At 40.0% G+C, this 23,467-nt stretch overlaps 1 protein-coding gene across 1 annotated transcript; it reads right to left on the bottom strand.

The window, feature by feature from the left end:
* Positions 1–2,301: 2,301 nt before the first annotated feature.
* Positions 2,302–15,753, bottom strand: ptx4 (pentraxin 4, long). Its single transcript, XM_072559609.1, has 3 exons — positions 15,506–15,753; positions 14,200–14,782; positions 2,302–5,160 (listed from the first exon to the last, which is right to left on the bottom strand). Exons 1-3 carry the CDS (start codon positions 15,641–15,643, stop codon positions 4,523–4,525), a joined length of 1,359 nt encoding a protein of 452 aa, XP_072415710.1. The 5' UTR covers positions 15,644–15,753; the 3' UTR covers positions 2,302–4,522.
* Between the last annotated feature and the right edge of the window lie 7,714 nt (positions 15,754–23,467).

The raw sequence follows: 23,467 nt of genomic DNA, 5'->3' as shown, positions 1-23,467 counted from the left end.
GATGCGCACAAATAATCACACAATATCAATCTTTATTACAAATTCTTTAAGATTACCAGGACACTACTATTGTTATCAGAGGTCAATGCTTTGAGAATTGAAGTTGCTTGCTGGACATAATTGTGTTTTCAGAGGGCCCTGGAGAAATTACATTGAACTGTAATTACAAAGCTATTATTTCAAAATTAGAAGAATTAAAAATGGACATTTAAACTGCATTATTTGCAATCTCAAGATGTCCCAAAGTACTTCATAGTTAATTAGTATAGTTACTATTGTAATATATGAAAATATGGAAGTCATTTTGCACACAGCAAGATTCTATGAACAAAAATGAAATGAATAACAGATAATCCATTTTAGTGAAATTGGTTTATAGCAGTGCTTCTTTGAATTTTTCCACAGAATCTCTTATATCCTTCTGATAGGACAGAATGAAGTTTATTCTATCGAAAGGACAGAACCCCTGACATTGCATGACTTGCATAGTTACTGCATAGCCATTCTGTTCATACATATAAATCATACATAATTATGAGATCAGCTTCTGACTCCTCATCTTCTTTATCACATAAATTTCCTGTCTTCAGCCCTATTTCACTGAAACATTCACCCATGCTTCTGTTACTCACAGACTTGAATGATTCCAAGGCTTTCTGACCGGCCTCATGATCTCCACTACAATTAAATTTCATCTAAAACTCTGCTCCAAGTCTAATATTTCTTGGGTTCTGCTCATCTTTTATGCTACTCTTTTCTGACATGCATGCAGAAACCTCTTATTTCATGTTAACACCCTTCCATATTCACTGCAGCCCTATGATGTGTGCTTTCCTCCCCCATTGAATCTGCATAGTTCTGACCCTGCCTTTAATCATGTACCATTTCCCACAACAGTCCATCATTGGAAACCATGCCGTCCTTCCTTCAAAATTACTTCAATTCTTTATGCTTTTAAGATCCTCCTCAAAATTTACCTCCTTGAGCAAGATTTTGGACACATCTTTTGGTCTTACCATTTTTTTTGCCATTCTTTTGTCTATGATTATCCCTTAGTGAAGCCACTGTGATAAAACCTCTGAAAAAGAGTCACCAGACTCAAAACATTAACTCTATTTTCTCCCTACAGATGCTACCAGACCTGCTGGGTATCACTAGCAATTTCTGATTTTGTTTCAAGTCACTTTAGATATTTCATGTGATAAATGTACGATGTAAATACAAGTTTATTTGTTGTATAAATAAGGCAGTTAACAAAGTTAAATAGACAGGCAAAGCATTACAACCCGAAAAAGTGGTGGAGAATTGAGCCATTCTTTTATGGGATATGAGTGTCACTGGTAATGCCATCCTTAATTGCCCTGAATATAAGTGATCTGTTAGGCCATTTCAGAAAAACAGTTCAGAGTTAATCACATCACTGTCAGTTTTAAGTCACACGTAGGCCAAATAAAGATGGCAGATTGGCTTCCATAAAGGACATTAGTGATCAAAGTGGACTTCCATGATAATCAATGATTGTTTCATAGCAATCCAGTCACTAGTTTTAAATTTCTGATTTTATCATTCAAACTTAAATTCCACATAGAGGGATTTGAAGCCATATACCCAGAACATTAGCTTGGAACACTACCATTAAATGGCTGTCTGCCATTCGTTCTTCAAGTGTGTCAAAGTTCTACTGTCCCTTGATGCAATTTTAGGAAGTCTTGAAAATACATAAACTATATACTGTTTCTGAATTGTCCAAGTTTGAAAAAATCAATTCTAAGTTCAAATAAAACATATTTTACAAAATCGCACAATCTCTGCTTGTTTGCATTGCTAAAGCCCTCAGTTTTGATTGCTTTATGCCTCTTTTAATACAGAGCATTTCCATATTATGACTGACAAGTTTACTTATTTTCATATTTGAAAATGGTATTGTTGATAACAGTCTGTGGAAGTAAAATTTCAGGTTTCTGATCAGTTCTTTATATGCTTCCACCACTGTGAAAGATAGCTGGCACAATTGCAATGATTACAAGTGAAATTTTTGTATGATACACCAGCAATATAAACTATTTCCTGTAAATCCAACACCACCTGCAGCTTCTCTCTCTGTCAAGATAGTTGCTTCACCACTGCATTTCATGTGAACAGAAACAATGATGAAATGAAATATATTCATCAATTTTGATTAATATCATTACAATTTTCCTATAATCAACACTATAATTTATTTATGAATTTTGAAATAGTTCCTTTTCCACTCAAACTGAATCAAATTTAACATTTTTATTAATCTGATTATTGGTAGATTGTTCAGATACAATGTAAATAGCACAAATACATATATTTCAAAGGTTCAGCTGTTTTTGGGTTACTGAATATTTGACATACAAAATATTAATGAACCTTACTCTGCAAAGAAAGATGTACTAAGCAGATTAATTATAGCGTTAACGGAATGCTTTGAAAAAGCAACAGATGTGCTAGATAAGGAGTGTCAATGGACAATGCTTTTCTAAAGGTGTTTAATAAGGTTCTACACAAAAGAGATTCACTAAACTAAGACAACATAAATTTTAAAAAGCACATTATATTCAAGACTGATAAATAAATTTTTGGATATCATGAGAGTTAAGGATTATAGGGATAAAATTGGGATGAGGTAGAAGATCAGCTGGGATCATACTGCATTGTAAAATGGACCGCAAAAGTCAAGTGGTCTACTTCTTCCCCAATTTCCTATTTTCTTACCAATATGGGTCCAGAATTAAGAGTATAGGAGCAGGAGTACACCACTCAGTCCTTCAAGAGCATTCCACTATTTACCAGAACTGATGAAAGGTCATCAATCTGAAATGCTTTTGCTACCTCGCTCTCCATAGATGTTATCAGATCTGCTTACAATTTGTTGCAACTATTTGTTGTTTTTGCAGCTTGTTCTCCTCTGCACCCTGAGATCATATAACCTATCCATGTGGACAACATTTAATTTCTTCCCTAATTTTAAAGAACTGAATCAAATCCCCTTGACTTTTAGAATTTATGTTTACAGTTGATACCAAACTCTCACATCTATATTCATTATGTATAGCCCATAAATAAAGACTTTAAAAACTTGTTCTGTAAGTCTTTTCAAGGGCCTTAATATTCTTCATTTTGTGACTAGACCAAATTGGTAACATTGATGTGGTAGGACCTTGACATTGTACAAGTTTCCTAATCATTATGTAATTTTACAATGGTCTCAGGATGATGGTCATTGTCCTTCAATAACTTGTCACCTAGAATGATCAGGAGATTTTTGATTTTGCTGCTTTCAGGGTGCAATTCAATACAAGCATTTTAACTAGCACTTGTCAATAATAAGAAACGTTTGCACAGTTATCAGTTGTTAATAACAAACCATTTTATGAGTAAAATATTTTACAAAAATAGAAGGAACAAACAAGATTAATACATTACTTCAGTAAGAATTTGCTTCATAGGAAAATGTAGGTCATAACAAAGAAAACTTTAAGTACACTATTAAACTTATTTATCAGTATTCAAACTAGTAGACTAGAACTTAAGCATACAATTTTTAAAAATCATTCACAGATGTAGCATTGCTGACAGGCCAGCATTTGTTATCCGCAAACTTTATTGCGCTTGAAAAAGTGGCAGGCAAATTCCTATTTGAACCATTGCAGACTATATAATATAGTTAAAATCACTAACACCAGGTTATAATCCAACAGGTTTATTTGGAAGTACAAGCTACCTGATGAAGGAGCAGCACTTGGAAAGCTTGTACTTCCAAATAAACCTGGTGTTGTGTGATTTTTTTAACTTTGTCCACCCCAGTCCAACACTGGCACCTCCACATCATATACAGTATAGGTGCATTCACGGAGCTGTTATCTAAAGAGTTCCAGGATTTTGACTCAGTGATATAGAAGGAATGATTAATTATTTCCAGATCAGGATGGTGTGTTGTTTTTAGTTCCTGATGTTCCAATACAGTTATTGTCCATGTACCTCGAGGTGATAAAGTTCAGAATGTGCTTTAGCAGAAGCCTTGGTGAGTTGCTGTAGTGTACCTTGTTGATGATACAAACTAAATCCATAGCGCTCTATTAATGGAGGAATTAAATTTGGTGTGCCATACAAAAATAGATTCTAAAGGACTATTTGATTATTTATAATTGCTGTACTTGTTGTTATAAATATTTCTGTCTTATATTCTATTAAGATTATTTGAAATGCATTGACCTTATTTAGATGTATCCATTAATTCTCACCAAAGATTGTCTTTTTATTATTTGATATAATCTTACAGCAATAATGCTACAGTTCTGCAATAATCACAATGTTTAGCCAAATGTCACTGGCTGATTTCTCAAAGTATGAAAGTGATCCTGAGTTCTAAAGCATTGCTGAAGAATGAATATGACACTTCTGAATTGCTATAGAAAACCAATGCAGCAACTATCAAGGAATATGACCAGTACAAAGTAGAGTTAAATTAGTCCTTAACTAATGATCTTTGTTCCTAACAGTGTTCCAGGCATGTACAATTATAATGTTGAACTCCACCATTAAGAATAGAAATATCATTGAAAGTTAACATTTGGCCTCCAGGTAACAACTTTCCTGTGGTGATACCTGAGATTTCTCCAGGAGACAAAGCACGATTCCAAATTGTGAATCCAGCCAAATTCCCTACAAAGGATTCAGTCTCATCAAAGCCTCCTCCCATATTATCCTGTTCCTGCCCTATTATAAGTGTTCCACCAGCTGGGATCTCATAGCCCTTTTGGAATTTGGAACCAGTTGCTGCCAGACGTCTGTCTATGTAGTACCAGTACTTACCCTCAAAGGAAGACCAGATGATGCATACATGATGCCACCTGCCATCTAAGAGTGACCTCACAGGAAGTTCCCTGAATGCTGGATCTCCAATTACAAAATGTATGGTAGTTTGTTTGCTTGTATTTCTGCCATGGAGTACCAATTTGTTGTCATTATCCTCTGTTGCATATGACAACATTGTTCCCAAATAGTTTGCCTTGGTTTTAAGCCAAGAACAGATGGTAATTTCAAATAGCCCAGTTGAAAATTCTTTACCAAAGCTTGCATAGTTTTCAATGGAAGAATTGGGAAAGTGCATCATCGAATTCACATTGCAGACTGTAATAGAGAAACAAATGAACAATCAGACATATTGGTAATGTGCTTACATATCTAAGCAATAAGTATTAACTGATTCATACTTTTTACACCTCACTTATGGGTTGATTGACACCTATTGTTAGCTTTGAAAGTCAGCTTTTGCTTAATATATCAAATATTATGATGCATGATGCAATGTGAATATTTACATAATTTATAATACATAATTTATAATATATATTTGTGATAGATATAGGACAGATGTCAGGGCTGGTTCCTTAGAAAGTAGTAGGGGCATGAAATGACCCACCTGCAACAATAGTAGATTTGCCAACTTTAAGTACATTTAAATGGTCATTGGATAGACATTTGGATAAAAATGGAATAGCGTAGGTAAGATGGGGCTCAGATTGGTTTCACAGGACAGTGGAACATCGAGGGCCAAAGAGCCTGTACTGTGCAATAATATTCTATGTCACTTGTATACAAATTTTGAGTCTAAATCAGATTGTGGGCTTTTCCAGCCTCTGCAGAAAGTTAAACTATATCTTGATATCTGTGAGGAAAAATGAAGACATAATACATTTTGAGGACTTTAAAGCCTTTAACTGAGTCAATAAAATGGACAATCTACCAAAATGGCTCAAATGTGACATTAAACTTATAATAATTTCAATATAAACTTAGACTTTGAACCAGATACAGATTTTTTTTAAAAAGGAGCTTTATGAATTATGGACGCAATCACAACCTCAGAAGTGGAAGTTTTATTGATGTCACAGATGCTCAGGAGGAGACAATAGACAATAGACAATAGGTGTAGGAGTAGGCCATTCTGCCCTTCGAACCTGCACCACCATTCATAGCTGATCATCCTTAATCAGTATCCTGTTCCTGCCTTATCTCCATAACCCTTGATTCCACAATCCTTGAGAGCTCTATCCAACTCTTTCTTAAATGAATCCAGAGACTGGGCCTCCACTGCCCTCTGGGGCAGAGCATTCCACACAGCCACCACTCTCTGGGTGAAGAAGTTTCTCCTCATCTCTGTCCTAAATGGTCTACTCCATATTTTTAAGCTGTGTCCTCTGGTTCGGCACTCACCCATCAGCGGAAACATGTTTCCTGCCTCCAGAGTGTCCAATCTTTAATAATCTTATATGTCTCAATCAGATCCCCTCTCAGTCTTCTAAACTCAAGGGTATACAAGCCCAGTCGCTCCAGTCTTTCAGTGTAAGGTAATCCCGGCATTCCAGGAATTGACCTCGTGAACTGTGCTGCACTCCCTCAATAGCCAGAATGTCTTTCCTCAAATTTGGAGACCAGAACACAGTACTCCAGGTGTGGTCTCACCAGGGCCCTGTACAGCTGCAGAAGAACCTCTTGGCTTCTATACTCAATCCCTCTTGTTATGAAGGCCAGCATGCTATTAGCCTTCTTCACTACCTGCTGTACCTGCATGCTTACCTTCATTGACTGGTGTACAAGAACACCCAGATCTCTCTGTACTGCCCCTTTACCTAAATTGATTCCATTTAGGTAGCAATCTTCCTTCCTGTTCTTGCCACCAAAGTGGATAACCATGCATTTATCCACATTAAACTGCTTCTGCCATGCATCTGACCACTCACCTAACTTGTCCAGGTCACCCTGTAATCTCCTAACATCCTCACCACATTTCACCCTGCCACCCAGCTTAGTATCATCAGCAAATTTGCTAATGTTATTACTTATACCATCTTCTATATCATTAACATATATTGTAAAAAGCTGCGATCCCAATACTGATCCCTGCGGTACACCACTGGTCACTGCCTGCCATTCCGAAATGGAGTCATTTATCACTACTCTTTGTTTCCTATCAGCCAACCAACTTTCAATCCAAGTTAGTACTTTGCCCCCAATACCATGCACCCTAATTTTGCTCACTAACCTCCTATGTGGGACTTTTATCAAAAGCTTTCTGAAAGTCCAGGTACACTACATCTACTGGATCTCCCTCTTCCACCTTCAGAGTTACATCCTCAAAAAATTCCAGAAGACTAGTCAAGCATGATTTCCCCTTCATAAATCCATGCTGACTCTGACGTATCCTGTTACTACTATCCAGATGTGTCATAATTTCATCCTTTATAATAGACTCCAGCATCTTTCCCACCACTGAGGTCAGACTAACTGGTCTATAACTTCCTGATTTCTCTCTCCCACCTTTCTTAAAAAGTGGTACAACATTAGCCACCCTCCAATCCGCAGGAACTGATCCCGAATCTATCAAACTGTGGAAAATAATCACCAACGCATCCATGATTTCTCGCGCCACCTCCTTTAGTACCCTGGGATGTAGACCATCAGGCCCCAGGGACTTATCAATCTTCAAACCTCACAGTCTCTCCAACACCACTTCCTGGCAAATATAAATTCCCTTAAGTTCAGGTCCTTCAGTCACTGTTACCTCAGGGAGATTGCTTGTGTCTTCCCCAGTGAACACAGATCTGAAGTACCAATTCAATTCTTCTGCCATTTCTTTGTTCCCCGTAATATATTCCCCTGTTTCTGTCTTCAAGGGCCCAATTTTAGTCTTAACCATTTTTTTGCCTTTCACATACCTAACAAAACTTTTACTATCCTCCTTTATATTATTGGCCAGTTTACCTTCGTACCTCATTTTTCCTCTGCATATTTCCTTCTTAGTAATCCTCTGTTGTTCTTTAAAAGCTTCCCAGTCCTCCGTTTTCCCACTTACCTTTGCTATGTTATACTTTTTCTCTTTTAACTTTATATGTTTCTTAACTTCCCTCGTCTGCCATGCCTCCTCCTAGACTATCTTCTCTGTGTTAATAAATAATATGGGATCTGTTACCATACTGGAAATACACTATGAAGCAGCAAATGGAGTGAAAGAAATTGAGAATAAGATTTATTGGCAGTTTCAGGGTTTGTAGTAGTGTGAGTGTTGTAAGAATGGGAAACTCTAAAGTAGGCTCCTGTGGAAGATGGTGATCAGAGTGTACATAATGCTCTGACTGAGCGTGGTTTAGTAGACTCTTTCTAATTTGATATTTTGTAGGAAGGGTCCTCTAAAGCTCATCAAGAACTCTCTGCTTCTATATGCTATATACACCCATTCCTGATAAAGACATTTAAGGGTTATGCAATTGATGTTCCACCATTATGATAGATATCAAGAGGATTGATAAAGCTTGATTCTGTTAGTTGGTAAATCAGTTACTTGGGCTCAAACTGGAGATTACTAATTGAAGAACAATCTAGAAAGTTTTGAAAAATATTTCACACATTATTATAACAAGTGCATGAGATAGTGTAATTAATATAAATGTTACAAGAATTGGAGAATTATTTAAAAAGGAAGAATATAAAAATATGTTAGGAAAGGACAGAAAAATGGGGTTAAAACAAATAGCTCCAACTGAAGAGCTCTCACAGCATCAAGCCAAAATAGCTTCAGTCTGTTAACTTTTTATCGTCATCTGTGAAATAGAGTCATAGAGATGTACAACACGGAAACAGACCGTTTGGTCCAATGCGTCCATGCCAACCATATCTCCTAAATTAATCTAATCCCATTTGCCAGCATTTGGCCCATATCGCTCTAAACACTTGCTATTCAAATAACCATCCAAATGCCCTTTAAATGTTATAATTGTACCAGCCTCCACCACTTCCTCTGACAGGTCATTCCACAAACACTCTTCCATCTGCATGAAAATATTGCTCCTTAGGTCCCTTTTAAATCTTTCCCCTCTCACTTTAAACCTATGTCCTCTCGTTCTAGACTCTCCTACCCTGGGGAAAAGACCTTATCTATCCATGCCCCTTACGATTTTATAAACCTCTATAAGGTCACCCCTGAGCCTCTGATGCTCCAGCAAAAATTAGCCCCAGCCTATTCAGCCTCTCCCTGTCATTCAAACCCTCCAGTCCTTGCAACACCCTTAAATGTTTTCTCTTCCCTTCCAAGTTTCACAACATCCTTCCAATAAGAGGAAGACCAGAATTGCACACAATATTCCAAAAATGGCCTAACTAATGTCCTGTACATCTTCAACATGACCTCCAACTCCTATACTCAATGCACTGACCTATAAAAGCAAGCATACAAAACACTTTGTTCACTATCATATCTAACCTGTGACTCCACTTCCAAGGAACTATGAACTTGCGCTCCAAGGTCTCTTTGTTCAATAACATTCCCCAGGACCTTACCAGTAAGTGTATAAGTCCTGCCCTGATTTGCAACATGCAACACCTCACATTTATCTAAATTAAACTCCATCTGCCACTCCTCAGCATATTGGTCCATCTGATCAAGATCCCATAGTACTCTGAAGCAACGTTCTTAGCTGTGCACTACACCTCCAATTTTGGTGTCATCTGCAAACTTACTCATCATACCGCCTATCTTCACATCCAAATCATTTATATAAATGACAAAAAATAATTGACCTAGCACCAATCCTACTGACACACTGCTGGTCACAGGCCTCCAGTCTAAAAAGCAACCCTGCACCACTACCCTCTGTCTTCTACCTTTAAGCCAGTTCTGTCACCAAATGGCTAGCTCTCCGTCTAATCCAAGTGATTAAAACTTGCTAACAAGGAATTCTACCAGTAACCTTGTCGGATACCTTACTGAAATCCAAACAGATCATGTCCACTGCTCTGCCCATATCCTTCCTCTTTGACTGCTTCAAGAAACTCAATCAAGTTAGTGAGAAACAATTTCCCATGCACAACACCGTGTTGACTATACCTAATCAGTCCTTGCCTTTCCAAGTACATGTAAGTTCTGTCCCTCAGGATTGCCTCCAACAACTTACCAATACCAATGTCAGGCTCACTGATATATAGATCTCTGACTTTTCCTTACCATCTTTCTTAAGTAGTGGCACCACATTAGCCAACTAGCATCTCATCTGTGGCTATCGATGATACAAATATCTCAGCAAGGGGCCCAGCAATCACTTCCCTAGCTTCCCCTAGAGTTCTAGGTTACACCTGATCAGGTCCTGGGGATTTATCCACTTTTACGCAGTTTAAGATGTCCAGAACCTCCTCTTCTGTAATATGGACATTTTTTGAGATGTCTCTACTTATTTTCCCATATTCTCTATCTTCCATATCCTCCTCCACTGTAAATACAGATGTAAAATACTTGTTTAGTATCTTCCCCATCTCCTGTGGTTCCACACATAGGTAGTCTTGCTGATCTTTAAGGAGTCCTATTCTCTCCCAAGTTACCCCTTTGTTGTTAATGTATTTGCCAAACCGCTTTGGATTCTCCTTAACCCTATTTGCCAAAGCTATCTCATGTCCCCTTTTTGCCCTCGTGATTTCCCTCTTAAGTATATTCGTACTGCCTGTATACTCCTCTAGGGATTCACTTAACCTCTGCTGTCTATACCTGACAATATGCTTCCTTCTTATTCTTGACCAGAACCCCAATTTCTCGAGTCATTCAGCATTCCCCACCAGCCTTGCCCTTCACCCTAACAGGAATATACATCCACCCCAAACAACTTTTGAAAAGTCTTGCCTAATACTGACAAAATTGGCCTTCCTCCAATTTAGAACTTTAATTTTTCAATCCAAACTATTTTTTTCCATCACAATTATAAAACTAATAGAATTATGGTCACTGGCCCCAAAGTGCTCTCCCACTGACACCTCAGTCACCTGCCCTGTCTTATTTCTCAAGAGTAGGCCAAGTATTATACCTTATCTAGTAGGTACATCCACATATTGAATCAGAAAAAAATCTTGTACACACTTAACAAATTCCTCTTCATCCAAACCCATAACACTATGGCAGTCCCAGTCTACATTTGTAAAGTTAAAATCCAGCACCTCCTCCTCTGTAATATGGAAATTTTTCAAGATTTCTCTATCTATTCCCCCATACCATCACCACCCTATTATTCTTATAACTGAAATCTCCTTACAAATTTGTTTCTCAATTTGGGACTGACTATTAGTTGGGGGGGGGGGGTGGCCTCTATATTACAATCCCAATAAGGAGGTCATTTCTCAGTTCCACTCAAATAACGTTCCTGGATGTATTCCCAGGAATATCTTCTATAAGTACAAACATAACGCTATCTCTAATCAAAAACAACACTCCCCCTACTCTCCTGCCCCCTTTCTGTCTTTCCTATAGCATCTATACCCTGGAACATTAAGCTGCCAGTCCTGTCCATCTATGAGCCATGTCTCTAATAGTTTCTCCTTTAATGATTGTCTCGTAAATCAATTCAATACATGCACAAAATATCAAGCATATATGATCTTATTTCCATTAAAATACAGAGATTTTTAATTGTCAGGACGATCTGTATTAGTACATAACATCATGTCAATACAGATACAACTGATCATTTTCTCTATTGTATTGATGCTTAGAAATAAAGATCCATTTGAATCTAAGTCATCTATAAGCTTTTATCATTCTATATAAAATTAAGTTTTTACAATGAAGTCTGTATGTTCCTGTTAGGGTGAAGGGCAAGGCTGGTAGGGAATGCTGAATGCAAAAAGGTGCTCTTTTCATTTCTTTTTGATAATACAGCATTTTTTCTTTGAAAACTGCACTTACTAAGTATGGTATTTTGGTTTAATTGTCTATTTCAGTGCCCATCTATTTGCCCTATTGTAAAAAGTTGATTTTTCGTTTGGAAACACTTCACCAAAAGAAATCTTAAACCAACTTAAGTTACAATCATACGGTAGCTAACAGTATATTATGCAGTGCAATTTATGGTCAGTAAATTCAACATCTAGCACAATTTTCACATATTTTCTAGACTGTCATGAAGCAAAGCAATTATGCATGTAAGTGGCTACAGCTCTGCTTATCGGTTGGTAATGTCCAACAATAACAACTTATGAGAGGGAGTATTCAACCTCCTGAAACTGAAAGACTTTTAACAAATTCTTAGCAGTTCCCAGGTGATGATAAGGATTATCTACGCAGCTTTTCATGAAGATGAAGCTAAACAAATTGAGTCTACGTTTGAGGTTTAACAGGCTTTAACACTAAGATATATTTCTCTTAGGGTACCACTGTGCAGAGGACACTTCTTGGCACTTTTGCTAAAATATCAAGTAAACTGCATTCTGGGAAATTTAAAAACAGAAGATTTATTATTTTTATTTAATAAAATGCTTCTGGATATTTTGCAACCTCAGAGGAGCTACATATACAACCTGATGTGTCCACAGTACTCAAGGATCACCTCTAGATATGTGAGGCATGAAGATTATGGAAAACAAGTTGTGCAACAGGAAAGTGTACAGGAAAGAGAAAACGTTTGCAGGGTTATAGAGAATAGGTGGGAATGGATGGGGGAGTTACTCTTTCATGGAACTGGTGCATACAGTACAGGCTGAATGGCCCCATTCATCACAGTAACCATTCTATGACTTTAGGGACAGAAGTTCTTACTATGCCTTGTTGTGATTTGTGCTTTCTGAGACATCCTGTTCACATACCATTCCAAATCTATCTTTTAGTGGTGACTTTCAACAATTCTATGACCAACTAATCTAGCAAGCAGAGACTTGTATGGCTACATAATATACAAACTAAAAGCAGTAGCCATGTTAACAACAGTTAAGAATAGTTAAACAAAGGATTGTTTTGATAGGGGTTGAAAGAAAGGGAACTAAAGAGATATTGGATGAGTGCCAGTCCTGTGAAGGATTAACATCAATGTGCATTGGTCTAGTCAACTGGCCTGCTTCTGTGTTATCAATTCTATATAATTCTTTTTATTTTCAAGCTACCAGCAGTTTTTGTTGGATGATCCCTCTGATATGCAATCTAAAATTTTGAAATTCTTTTGAGAAACAAAAATGCATCCATTTTCCACTGTCACACTTTATTTTCCATTGTCCCTAATCCTCAAATCCTGTGTAAGAAGAATTTTCATGAACTCAGACTGGACAAAGCTTGTTATGAGTTAGCATCTCTGTCAAACTTCCCCTCCTTCTCTTCTCTGGAAACTAATATCTCGGTTTGGGCTTCCTCATAGTACAGGCCTTTAAAATTTCTGAATGTGCTTTGGAGCCCTTGTCTGGTCTCCCTGCAATGCAGTACTTTTATGTGGTTTTCCCCTGTAAAACAGAAACCAAACCCGAACATGACACTTCCATGTGTGGCATCATCAAGACTGACATCCACAAGTCACAGGTTTGGGTTTCAAAATTTAATTCACTTTTTCCTCTACCTACGCAAGTTCAATCTATAGTTTTAATCACATATTCATCACAATTTCTAGTGAATCTCCTATTCATTTAATAAACAAACCAATTATCTTGATTTCACACTGAATTTTGTTGTTTTCCTTCTACTGACCATTGATCATAAATTGTTTAATGGCTTTCATATACCTCTACTTTTATAGAAAGTGAATTTAGACATTCCATAGAACTAATTTAGCAGCAACATGTTCTGAAGGGTCCGATTTCTTAAAAGGGCTGTTATTCTGAGGTCAGAGTTGAGCTATTCTTGGGGTTGGAGTTGAGCTATTTCTGGGGTTAGAGTTGAGCTATGTTGTTGGATTGGAGGACGATACTGAAGTGTCAGCACTTTAAGTATCTGTTTTAATGAAGCATCTACACATTGCAATGCTGCACAAGCAAGGTATCTGGTAATACTCACACCATGGTGCTGCTATGTTTACTTGCAAAATGAACTTGCCTTTGTATGTTTCTTTTAAAAGATTGCATACCTCATCTGTATATCACATTTCCCCTTTGCAGCATTTTAAATTCTAACTTAAATTTGTCCCATTGCGTTGCATTTGTAGCTGCGGCAGAATTAGCCCTGTTATCTTTGAAGGCTCTGGTTTTATGGGCTGGCATAGACACTAAATTAATCCTCTGGGATCTCCACGTGTCTTTCTTTCTAATGCCCAGGAATGACAGGGAAGCTAAAGTTTTAATTGTATTTTCGCCGAAACAAACTTTTGCTTTTATACATTTCGACCAGCCTGCCCACCGTGCTAGTCCTGACAGATTGCTATTGGAACTGAGACATACTTGAGCCTTCCCTTTGGGTATGTTGCTGCTTGGCTGCTTTCACAGGTTTCGCCCTGTGCACTCGCGGCTCTATCGCTGCCGCCGCCTGCACTGGTCTGGGCTTTGCGGAGAGAGCGTCGTTCTGCAAGGCGCTTTTCATCCGCTCCTCAAACCTGGCTATTATCAGACCGTGGCGTTTAACCTCATCCCGGAGGCTCTCCGTTTCCTTCTGCAGCTTCCTCCTGCCTGCAGCCAGGGAGCTGATTCGCTCCCTGTGACCCTCCACGGCTGCGGTCAGGTTGGACATCATCTCGCTCTGCTCCTTCTTCGCTTTTGACAATTGTTTGCTTCTCTCGTTGAGGACCTGCTCCCAGGTCGACAGCTTCAGGTCAATCTTCTTGGTTTTCTTCTGCAGTTTCTTCATCCACGATTTTAAGGTGGCGATGTCATTTTCGGTGGCAGTGTGGAATCTGCTCATCGTAGCGCTGATGTTCTCGGACTGCTCTGCTAACGACTGGAGTCGAAGGTCGACGCTCGAAGAAATATTGAAGTTGGCTGAAATGATTTGTAATCGTGTCAAGCTGAGTTCTTGAAATCGTCGAAACTGTGTTAATAAAATTGAAGAGACGGCACACTTAAAATAATATTTCACCAGATGCCACATTAGATTAGAGAGGAAAAAAAAGTCTTTAAACGAAATTATGTTGAAACTCCCGAGATGGTACAGTCATAAGAAAGTAGACACAAACAAGGAGAGAAGGAGGCCATTCGGCCCCTTTAGCACCGCCATTCAATAAGATCATGTTTGATGCAATGATAACCTCAAGTCCGCATTCCCGCCTACCTCATAACCTTTCACTCCCAAGAATATCTGTCTTAAAATCGTGAGAAGTTCTGCTTCCATTACCCTTTCAGGAAAAGAATTCCAAAAATGTATCACCCTCTAAGAAAAATATTCTTGCTTCATCTCAATTTTGAATGGATGACCCTTGATTTTTAAACAGAGACCCGCCTAATTCTGAATTCTCCCACAAGAGGAAACATGTATCCTCTTGTGTCCTTTTGAGAGCCTTCGGTATCTTATATGTTTCAATTAAGTAGCCTCTCGCTTTCCTAGATTCCATTTTTTATTTCTCCCCAGTCATTGACAGAGAGAGAATGGCTTTGATTGACCAATATGCCACCAGACGGAATTAAAATGAAGTCACTTCGCAATGTGAGTGATGAGCGTGGTCTGAGTGCCCCGACCCCCAGAGTAGCCGTGTCCAGCAGGACTTGCTCAGGAAGCTAACAGAGGTCCGCAGCCGGATGTGTTTGTCTGACTCACCTGCTCTTCCAGCCGTCTCAGGCGTTCAAAGAACGGTTTCCTCTGCTTCACACTTTCAGCCTGTTGTGAGCAACTGACGTGCAAGTTGCAACAAACCCAAGTGATGAAAAACCAAGTAAACATTTTGCTGAACCCCATCCCGAACAGAATGATTCTGGATCCTCTCTGTGTTCCTTTCAGTAGGGGTTGGTGGTAGAACCTGAATATGAACCGTGGTGCTCTATGAGTGTGTGTGTACTTGTGTATGAGGAGGAGTTGCTTTATATTTGGCAGCTGCATGTTTCACATGATTGATGTTTCATCTCCCTCCGGCTTCTGTTACAGGGGAGAGAGAAATAAATTCATCCATTAAATATATGAGATTTGCAGAGTTTCATTTCCAAATGCGTTGAAATAGTTTCCAACCGTTTACATTGTAATTCAGCAATGAGCAGTGAGATCCGGTTTCCTTGAAGTCATGCACTACAGCCTGATCTGTGGCGCCTGAATAGTTTTCCAGGTGGGCCACGCAGTGTCTGGAGATTGTATCGTTAAAAACAGAATATTGGAAGTACACATATATGAACATCTGTAAAGGTTTTTTGGAGTGTTTATTCTTCAGCATTCTGAGCCACGATTGCCAATATTTGGAGGGGTTTTTTTTGCTTTCTCTCCTCTGTGGCTCACTGAATTTGAGATTTCCTTGAAGCACAGTGCATTGAATTGTTTAGGCTAACTGAATACATTCTGTTAACCATCAACTATTAACAGAAGAAAGGAGATACTGTTGAAGCAATATTTTCAGATCATCTCCAGAATGTAGACTTATTAGAATCCCTGAACATCCGCCAATCAATGGGTGGAAAACCATGATACGGTTCAAAATTTATTTTTCAGTTGGTTCCCGTATTTGACCTCCTGTGGAATTCAGTTTCATTGCAGATGTAGCCAAGTCTGGAAAAAAAATCAAAGAACTGCTGTACTAGACATTTGGATAAGGCAGGCCTATTAAATAAAAGATCAATTGTCATCTGTACCTATTAAAATACTCAGCATTGCTCTGCAGAGCTTTGCTATTATACTTCCACTGATCTATCATTCAGCCAAGAATAACAACTACAGTAGCGCCTCGACATACGAACGATCTCGTTCACGAACAAATCAGTTTACGAACAGGATTGTAAGTAAAATTTTGCTTCAACGTACGTACGAAATTCAAGGTATGAACGAAGGTACAAATGCAAAAAGTCAATGGTTTCATTGTCATTGTTCTGCTTATCTATGCGCGCTTTGAACGCAAAAGCTCTCGGGCCCCGCATGATCTCATTCAGTTCGTCTTTGGCGCGTGCGCTGTGAACATCCAACGTCCAAGCATTCTTATGCTTTATTTTGTTTTTTGCATTAAATTAGCCCTAATTATGGCTCCCAAGAAAGTGAAAAGTGGTAGTGATAGTGGTGTCAAGAAGTCTAAACATATTACTGTAGAAACAAAGAAGGAAATAATAGCTAAACACGAGAATGGTGCTCGCGTATCTGATTTCGCTATGCAGTACGACATGGTGAAATCGACTATCTGTACTATCCTAAAGAACAAAGAGGCACTAAAGGTAGTTGATGTCACTAAAGGAGTGAATATTTTAACGAAGCAAAGACCTAAATTGTTAGACAAGATTGAAAAATTATTATTAGTTTGGATAAGTCAAAAAGAGCTTGCTGGAGATAGTGTTGACAAGACTATAATCTGCAAGAAGGCTTTACACATACATCGTGATTTGTTGGCAACACCGCTGAGTACAAGTACTGCTAGCATTGAAGAATTTAAAGCCAGCAGAGGCTGGTTTGATAAATTTCGTCGTCGAACTGGAATCCATAGTGTAATAAGGCATGGAGAAACGGCTAGTTCAGACAAAAAGGCAGCGGAGGACTTTGTGAAGAAATTCAATAAGTTTGTCGAAGATGAAGGTTATCTCTCACATCAAGCTTTTAACTGTGATGAAACTGGACTTTTCTGGAAAAAAATGCCCAAAAATGTCCAAATGCACTACCGGGCCACAAACCAATGGAGGACAGGTTAACGCTTTTATTGTGCGCGAATGCAAGTGGGATTGAAAGATTAAGCCTCTATTAGTCTACCACACTGAAAGTCCTTGTTTTTAAACACAATAATGTGTTGAAGGCTAATGTGGAGGGCGAATAGCAAGGCTTGGGTCATGCGAATGGTTGACGGAAGTTTTTGCATCAGCTGTCAAGGAATATCTTGAAACAAATAATTTGCCACTTAAGTGTCTTCTAGTAATGGACAATGCTCCTGCCCATCCTCCAAATTTGGAAGAAGACTTGGACATTGAATACGACTTCATAAAAGTACAGTTCCTTCCTCCCAACACCACTCCTCTCATCCAACCCATGGACCAGAATGTCATTGCAAATTTCAAGAAATTATATACAAAGGCTCTGTTTGCCAGGTGTTTCCAGGTCACCAACGACACAGATTTGACCCTTGGTCAGTACTGGAAGGACCACTTCAATATCCTCCACTGTATAAGCCTTATTGATAAGGCATGGAACGAGGTCTCTTTCCGTACGTTGCAGTCGGCCTGGAGGAAACTTTGGCCAGATTGTGTACCTGAGAGAGACTTTGAGGGTTTTGAGGAGGAGACATCAGTAAATGTAGTGAATGGGATTGTGACCCTGGGCCAAAATATGGGCTTGGAGGTCGATGAGGATGATGGGGCGGAGCTGGTGGAGGATGACAGACAAGAACACAGCACAGAAGATCTTGTTGAATTGCAATAGGAGCAGGTGAAGGTTATGCAGCAGGAGCATTCTGCAGAGGAGGAAGAAGAGAGGGAAGATGTATCAAGTGTTCAAATCAAAGACATTTGTAGCAAATGGAGTGAAGTGCAGGCTTTTGTTGAGAGGCATCACCCTAACAAAGCTGTGACCAACAGAGCAGTGAACATTTTAAATGACAATGTGATGTCCCATTTTCAGAAAATTCTGCAACAAAGAAAAAAACAAGTTTCTCTGGATCGTTTTCTTGTGGTATCACCAACCTCCAAGAGACAAAAAAGAGAAAAGACTCCGGAAATATCCGAACAATGGGAAAATTGATTCAGTTCGCGAACTTTTCGGTTCGCGAACGGGGTCCCGGAACAGATTAAGTTTGTAAGTTGACGAGCTACTGTATTGGCTTTACCAGTATCCTAGTGGAAAGAATAAGGGACTGTAGTTAGAACCAAAAGTCTGTCATGGGGCACGATAGGGCTGGAGAGAGACTTGTGAAAGTAATTGAACTTAAAGAAATAGATTGAAGTAACAGCCAGACCAGGGTGAAGAATGAACAAGTATAAATGGTCAGGAACAGATAATTTTTTAAAGTATCAACATAAGATGAGTGTTAGAAATAAATTGAGGGGAACAATAAAATCAAATTAAATCAACAATAGCATCTGGTTAAATTGAATGGACTGAAAGTTCACAAATCCCAGAGACCCGATGATCTACATCAGAGTGACAATCATGGTTGCAGCGTGATTATTGTTCAAAAGTTTATGAGTAGCTGCAGATGGAATGTTGCAAATATAACCTGTCTAAGAAAGGTGAAAGAGAGAAACTAGGGAACTACAGATATGTTAGCTCGATATCATTGAACATAGAACATTATAGCGCAGCACAGGCCCTTCAGTCCTCAATGTTGCACTGACCTGTGGAACCAATCCGAAGCCCATCTAACCGACACAATTCCAGTTTCGTCCATATGTCTATCCAAAGACCATTTAAACCCCCTTAAAGTTGATGAGTCTACTACTGTTGCAGGCAGCGCATTCCATGCCCTACTACTCTCTGAGTAAAGAAATTACCTCCTGTCCTATATCTATCACCCTCCATTTTAAAGCTATGTCCCCTCATGCTAGCCATCACCAACCAAGGAAAAAGGCTCTCACTGTCCATCCTATCTCACCCACTGATTATCTTATATGTCTCAATTAAGTCACCTCTCAACCTTCTCCTAATGATCAGTAATAGAAAATCTGCTCAAAAGTATTGTAAAGGATGGGATAATTGGACACTAAGAAAACATTGATCCAATTGGGCAATCAACATAGATTTACCATGGAAAGGTAAATAAGAGTTTTGATTTTGAGTGTTATTATTTTCTCAGCAACCTGTTTAGACATATTATTACACAGCTCAACAATATCCCAACAATTAAGGAGAGACAGGGGGCAGAGTTGAGTATGCTAGCCATTACAAAAGAGAAAGTGCTAGAAAGGCTAAAAGGTCTAAAAATCAATAAGTCTCCTGGCCCCAATGGGCTACATCCTAGAGCTCTGAGAGAGGTGGCTGAGGAAATAACAGAGGCGCTGAGTGTGATCTTTCAAAAATCAATGGAGTCAGGGAAAGTCCCAGATGATTGGAAAATTGTGTTGTAACCCCCTTGTTCAAAAAAGGATCAAGACAAAAGATGGAAAATTATAGGCCGATTAGCTTAACCTCGGTTGTAGGTAAAATTCTAGAATCCATCATTAAGGATGAGATTTCCAAGAATCTTGGAAATGCAAGGTCGGATTAGAACAAGTCAGCATGGATTTAGTAAGGGGAGGTCATGCCTGACAAACATGTTAAAATTCTATGAAGAGATAACAAGTAGATTAGACTAGGGAAGCCCAGTGGATGTTATCTACCTAGACTTCCAAAAAGCCTTTGATAAGGTGTCTCATGGAGGGCTGCTAAGTAAGGTGAGGGCCCATGGTGTTCGAGGTGAGCTCCTGGCATGGATTGGGGATTGGCTGTCTGACAGAAGGCTGAGAGTTGGCATAAAAGGTTCTTTTTCATAATGGCAGCTGGTGACAAGTGCGGTCCTGCAGGGTTCAGTGTTGGGGCCACAGCTGTTCACTTTATATATTAATGAACTAGATGAAGAGACTGGGGGCATTGTGGTAAAGTTCGCCGATGATACGAAGTTAGGCAGACAGGCAGGTAGTTCTGAGGAGGTGGGGAGGCTGCAGAAAGATTTAGACAGTTTAGCAGAGTGGTCCAGGAAATGGCTGATGAAATTCAACATGAGCAAGTGCGAGGTCTTGTACTTTGGAAAAAAGAATACAGGCAAGGACTATTTTTTAAACGGTGAGAAAATTCATAAAGCTAAAGTACAAAGGGATCTGGGAGCACTATTCCAGGATTCTCTAAAGGTTGACTTGCAGGTTAAGTCCGTGATGAAGAAAGCAAATGTAATTATGTCATTTATCTCAAGAGGGTTAGAACATAAAAGCAATGACATGCTTCTGAGACTTTACAAAGCTCTGGTCAGGCCTCATTTAGAATACTGTATTCAATTTTGGGCCCCACACCTCAGGAAGGACATGCAGGCACTGGAGCGTGTCCAGTGGAGATTCACATGGATGATCCCTGGAATGGTAGGCCTAACAAATGATGATCAGCTGAGGATCCTGGGATTGTATTCATTAGAGTTCAGAAGGTTGAGGGGAGATCTAATAGAAACTTACAAGGTAATGCATGGCTTAGAAATGGTGGATGCTGGGAAGTTGTTTCGGTTAGGCTGGGAGACTAGGACCCATGGGCACAGCCTTAAAATTAGAGGCGGTCAATTTAGAATAGAAATGAGGGGATACTTCTTCAGCCAGAGAGTGCTGGGCCTGTGAAATTCATTGCCACAGGTTGCAGTGGAGGCCAGGACATGGGGTGACTTTAAGGCAGAGATTGATAAATTCCAGATCTCACAAGGAATTAAAAACTACAGGAAAAGTGCAGGTAAGTGGAATTGAAATGCCCATCAGCCATGATTAAATGGTGGAGTGGACTCCAATTAGCTTGCTTCCACTCCTATGTCTTATGTCTTATGGTCTTATGGAAAATGATTGTGATAACATCCAGGGTGGGCAGAGTCAGAGTCAATATGATGGATGAAAACACGTCTGCTAAGACATTGAAGGGCAGATACATGAATCATGTGCTTGCAAACCGCAGCTACATTTAATTTACAGCCATTCCATTGTCCATTTGCAATGCATACAGAGCCAACACGTTTAGGGTTCAAATGCTGATTGAAGCCAATTTGCCATTTGTCCTTGCAAATTGGACGTTGATGTCTCAATGTAGCATAAGTTAGTGGCGATAGAAAAAGAGGGGAACGATGGCCAAAAGCAACCCATAACTTGTGACACCCACAAGGCTGCTGTAGAAAGTGAATATAATCACTTCATCATCTGTCATGTAAGTATTATGATGGATTCTAGTGAATGAAATTATACAGTTGATGTGGGGCTAGGTTGGAAAGGTGTTTGGGGTGCAGCAGGCACTCTCCCTTTTGCTGTTATGTTGGTCACTCAGCCGGTGTGGCAGCTTCACGAAGTTGGTGCACCTGCTGAGGCTGAAACTGAATGAATGATGGAGACATGGCTCTGATTATCAGAAAGCTGCATGTCTCACTCTCTGATGGAGTGTGTGCACAACCCTCACCTGCAATGTGTGCCACCACTGTGTTCAGATCCTGATTTGTTTCTTATGTTCCTAACATAAGACATTGCCAGCAAGAGTCCTGTGTCCAGCCACTGTTGGGATATTGGTCTCTTTGGCTGCCTTCCCAAGAAGGCAAAGGTGGACACAGGAGGACCAGAGTCAATGGTAAGCCCAAGAGCAGCAGCAACCCATCACCAAGGCCAAGGAGTGTCTAGTTCAAGGAGAGACGTCCGTTGAAGGGTCCTCCAGGACGCATCGGGTCAGTAGGAGGACTAGAGATTTTGTCTCCATCTCCATTTCCTGGCAACAAGCAAAAAACAGGTGAAAGTGAGGACTGTAGATGCTGGAGATCAGAGTTGATAAGTGTGGCACTGGTAAAGCACAGCAGGTCAGGCAGCATCCGAAAAGCAGAACTGTAGGGGGACTGGAGGGGAAGGGGACTTTGAGATAAATAGGAGGGATAGGGGTAAGTTGGCTGGGAAGGGGTAAGTAGATGCAAGTGGGGGGTGATGGTGATAGGTCAGAGGGGAAGGTGGAGTGGATAGGTGGGAAGGAAGATGAACAAGTGGGACAGTTCAAGAGGGCAGTGTTGAGTTGGAGGGTTAGATCTGGGGGGAGGGGCGATGAGAAAACTGGCGAAATAGATGTTGATGCTGTGTGGTTGGAGGGTCCCAAGGGGAAAGCTGGGATTTGGCTGGGATTTGGTGGTGGTGGAGGCCCAGCACTTGCACGCCCTTGGCTGAGTGGGTGGGGTGTTGAAGTGTTCAGCCACAGTATGGTGGGATGGTTTGGTGCGTGCGTCCCAGAGATGTTCTCTGGAATGTTCAGCGAGTTGGCATCCTGTCTCCCCAATGTAGAGGAGATCACATTAAGAGCAATGGACACAGTAGATGAGGTGTTAACTGTGCAGGAAAATCTCTGCCGTATGTGGAAGGATCCTTTGCGACCTTGGACAGAGGTGAGGGGAAAGTGTGGGTGCAGGTTTTACACATCTTGCGGCAGCAAAGGAAGGTGCTGGGAATGGAGGGTCAGTGTACGATGTGGGCCTAACAAGGGAGTTGAAAGTGGTGGGGAGGGACATATATCTCTGGTGGTGGGGTCTGACTGTCGGTGGCGGAAATGGCAGAGGATGATGTGCTGAATCCTGAGATTGGTGGGGTAAAGGTAAGGAGCAGGGAGATTCTATCCGTGTTGGACTTGGAGCGGTGTGGTTCAAGGGTGGAGGTGCAGGAAGTGGAGGAGATATGCTGGAGGGCATTGTTGACCACGTGAGAGGGGAAATTGCAGTCCTTGAAATAGGAGGCCATCTGGGATCTTCTGGAGTGGAATTGTTCCTCCTGAGAGCACATATGACAGAGACGGAGGAATTGAGAATCAGGGATAGCATTTTTACTGGAGAGGGTGTGGCAGAGGTGCAGTCCAGTCAGCTGTGGGAGTCAGTGGGTTTGAAGTAGATGTCCGTGTTGAGTCGGTCGTCAGAAATTGAGACAGATAGGTCCA

This window comes from Chiloscyllium punctatum, chromosome 40 (assembly GCF_047496795.1).
Source record: "Chiloscyllium punctatum isolate Juve2018m chromosome 40, sChiPun1.3, whole genome shotgun sequence".
NCBI classification, from domain to species: domain Eukaryota; kingdom Metazoa; phylum Chordata; class Chondrichthyes; order Orectolobiformes; family Hemiscylliidae; genus Chiloscyllium; species Chiloscyllium punctatum.
The sequence above is the reverse complement of the archived record's forward strand: the minus strand, read 5'-3'. Positions and strand labels throughout refer to the sequence as shown.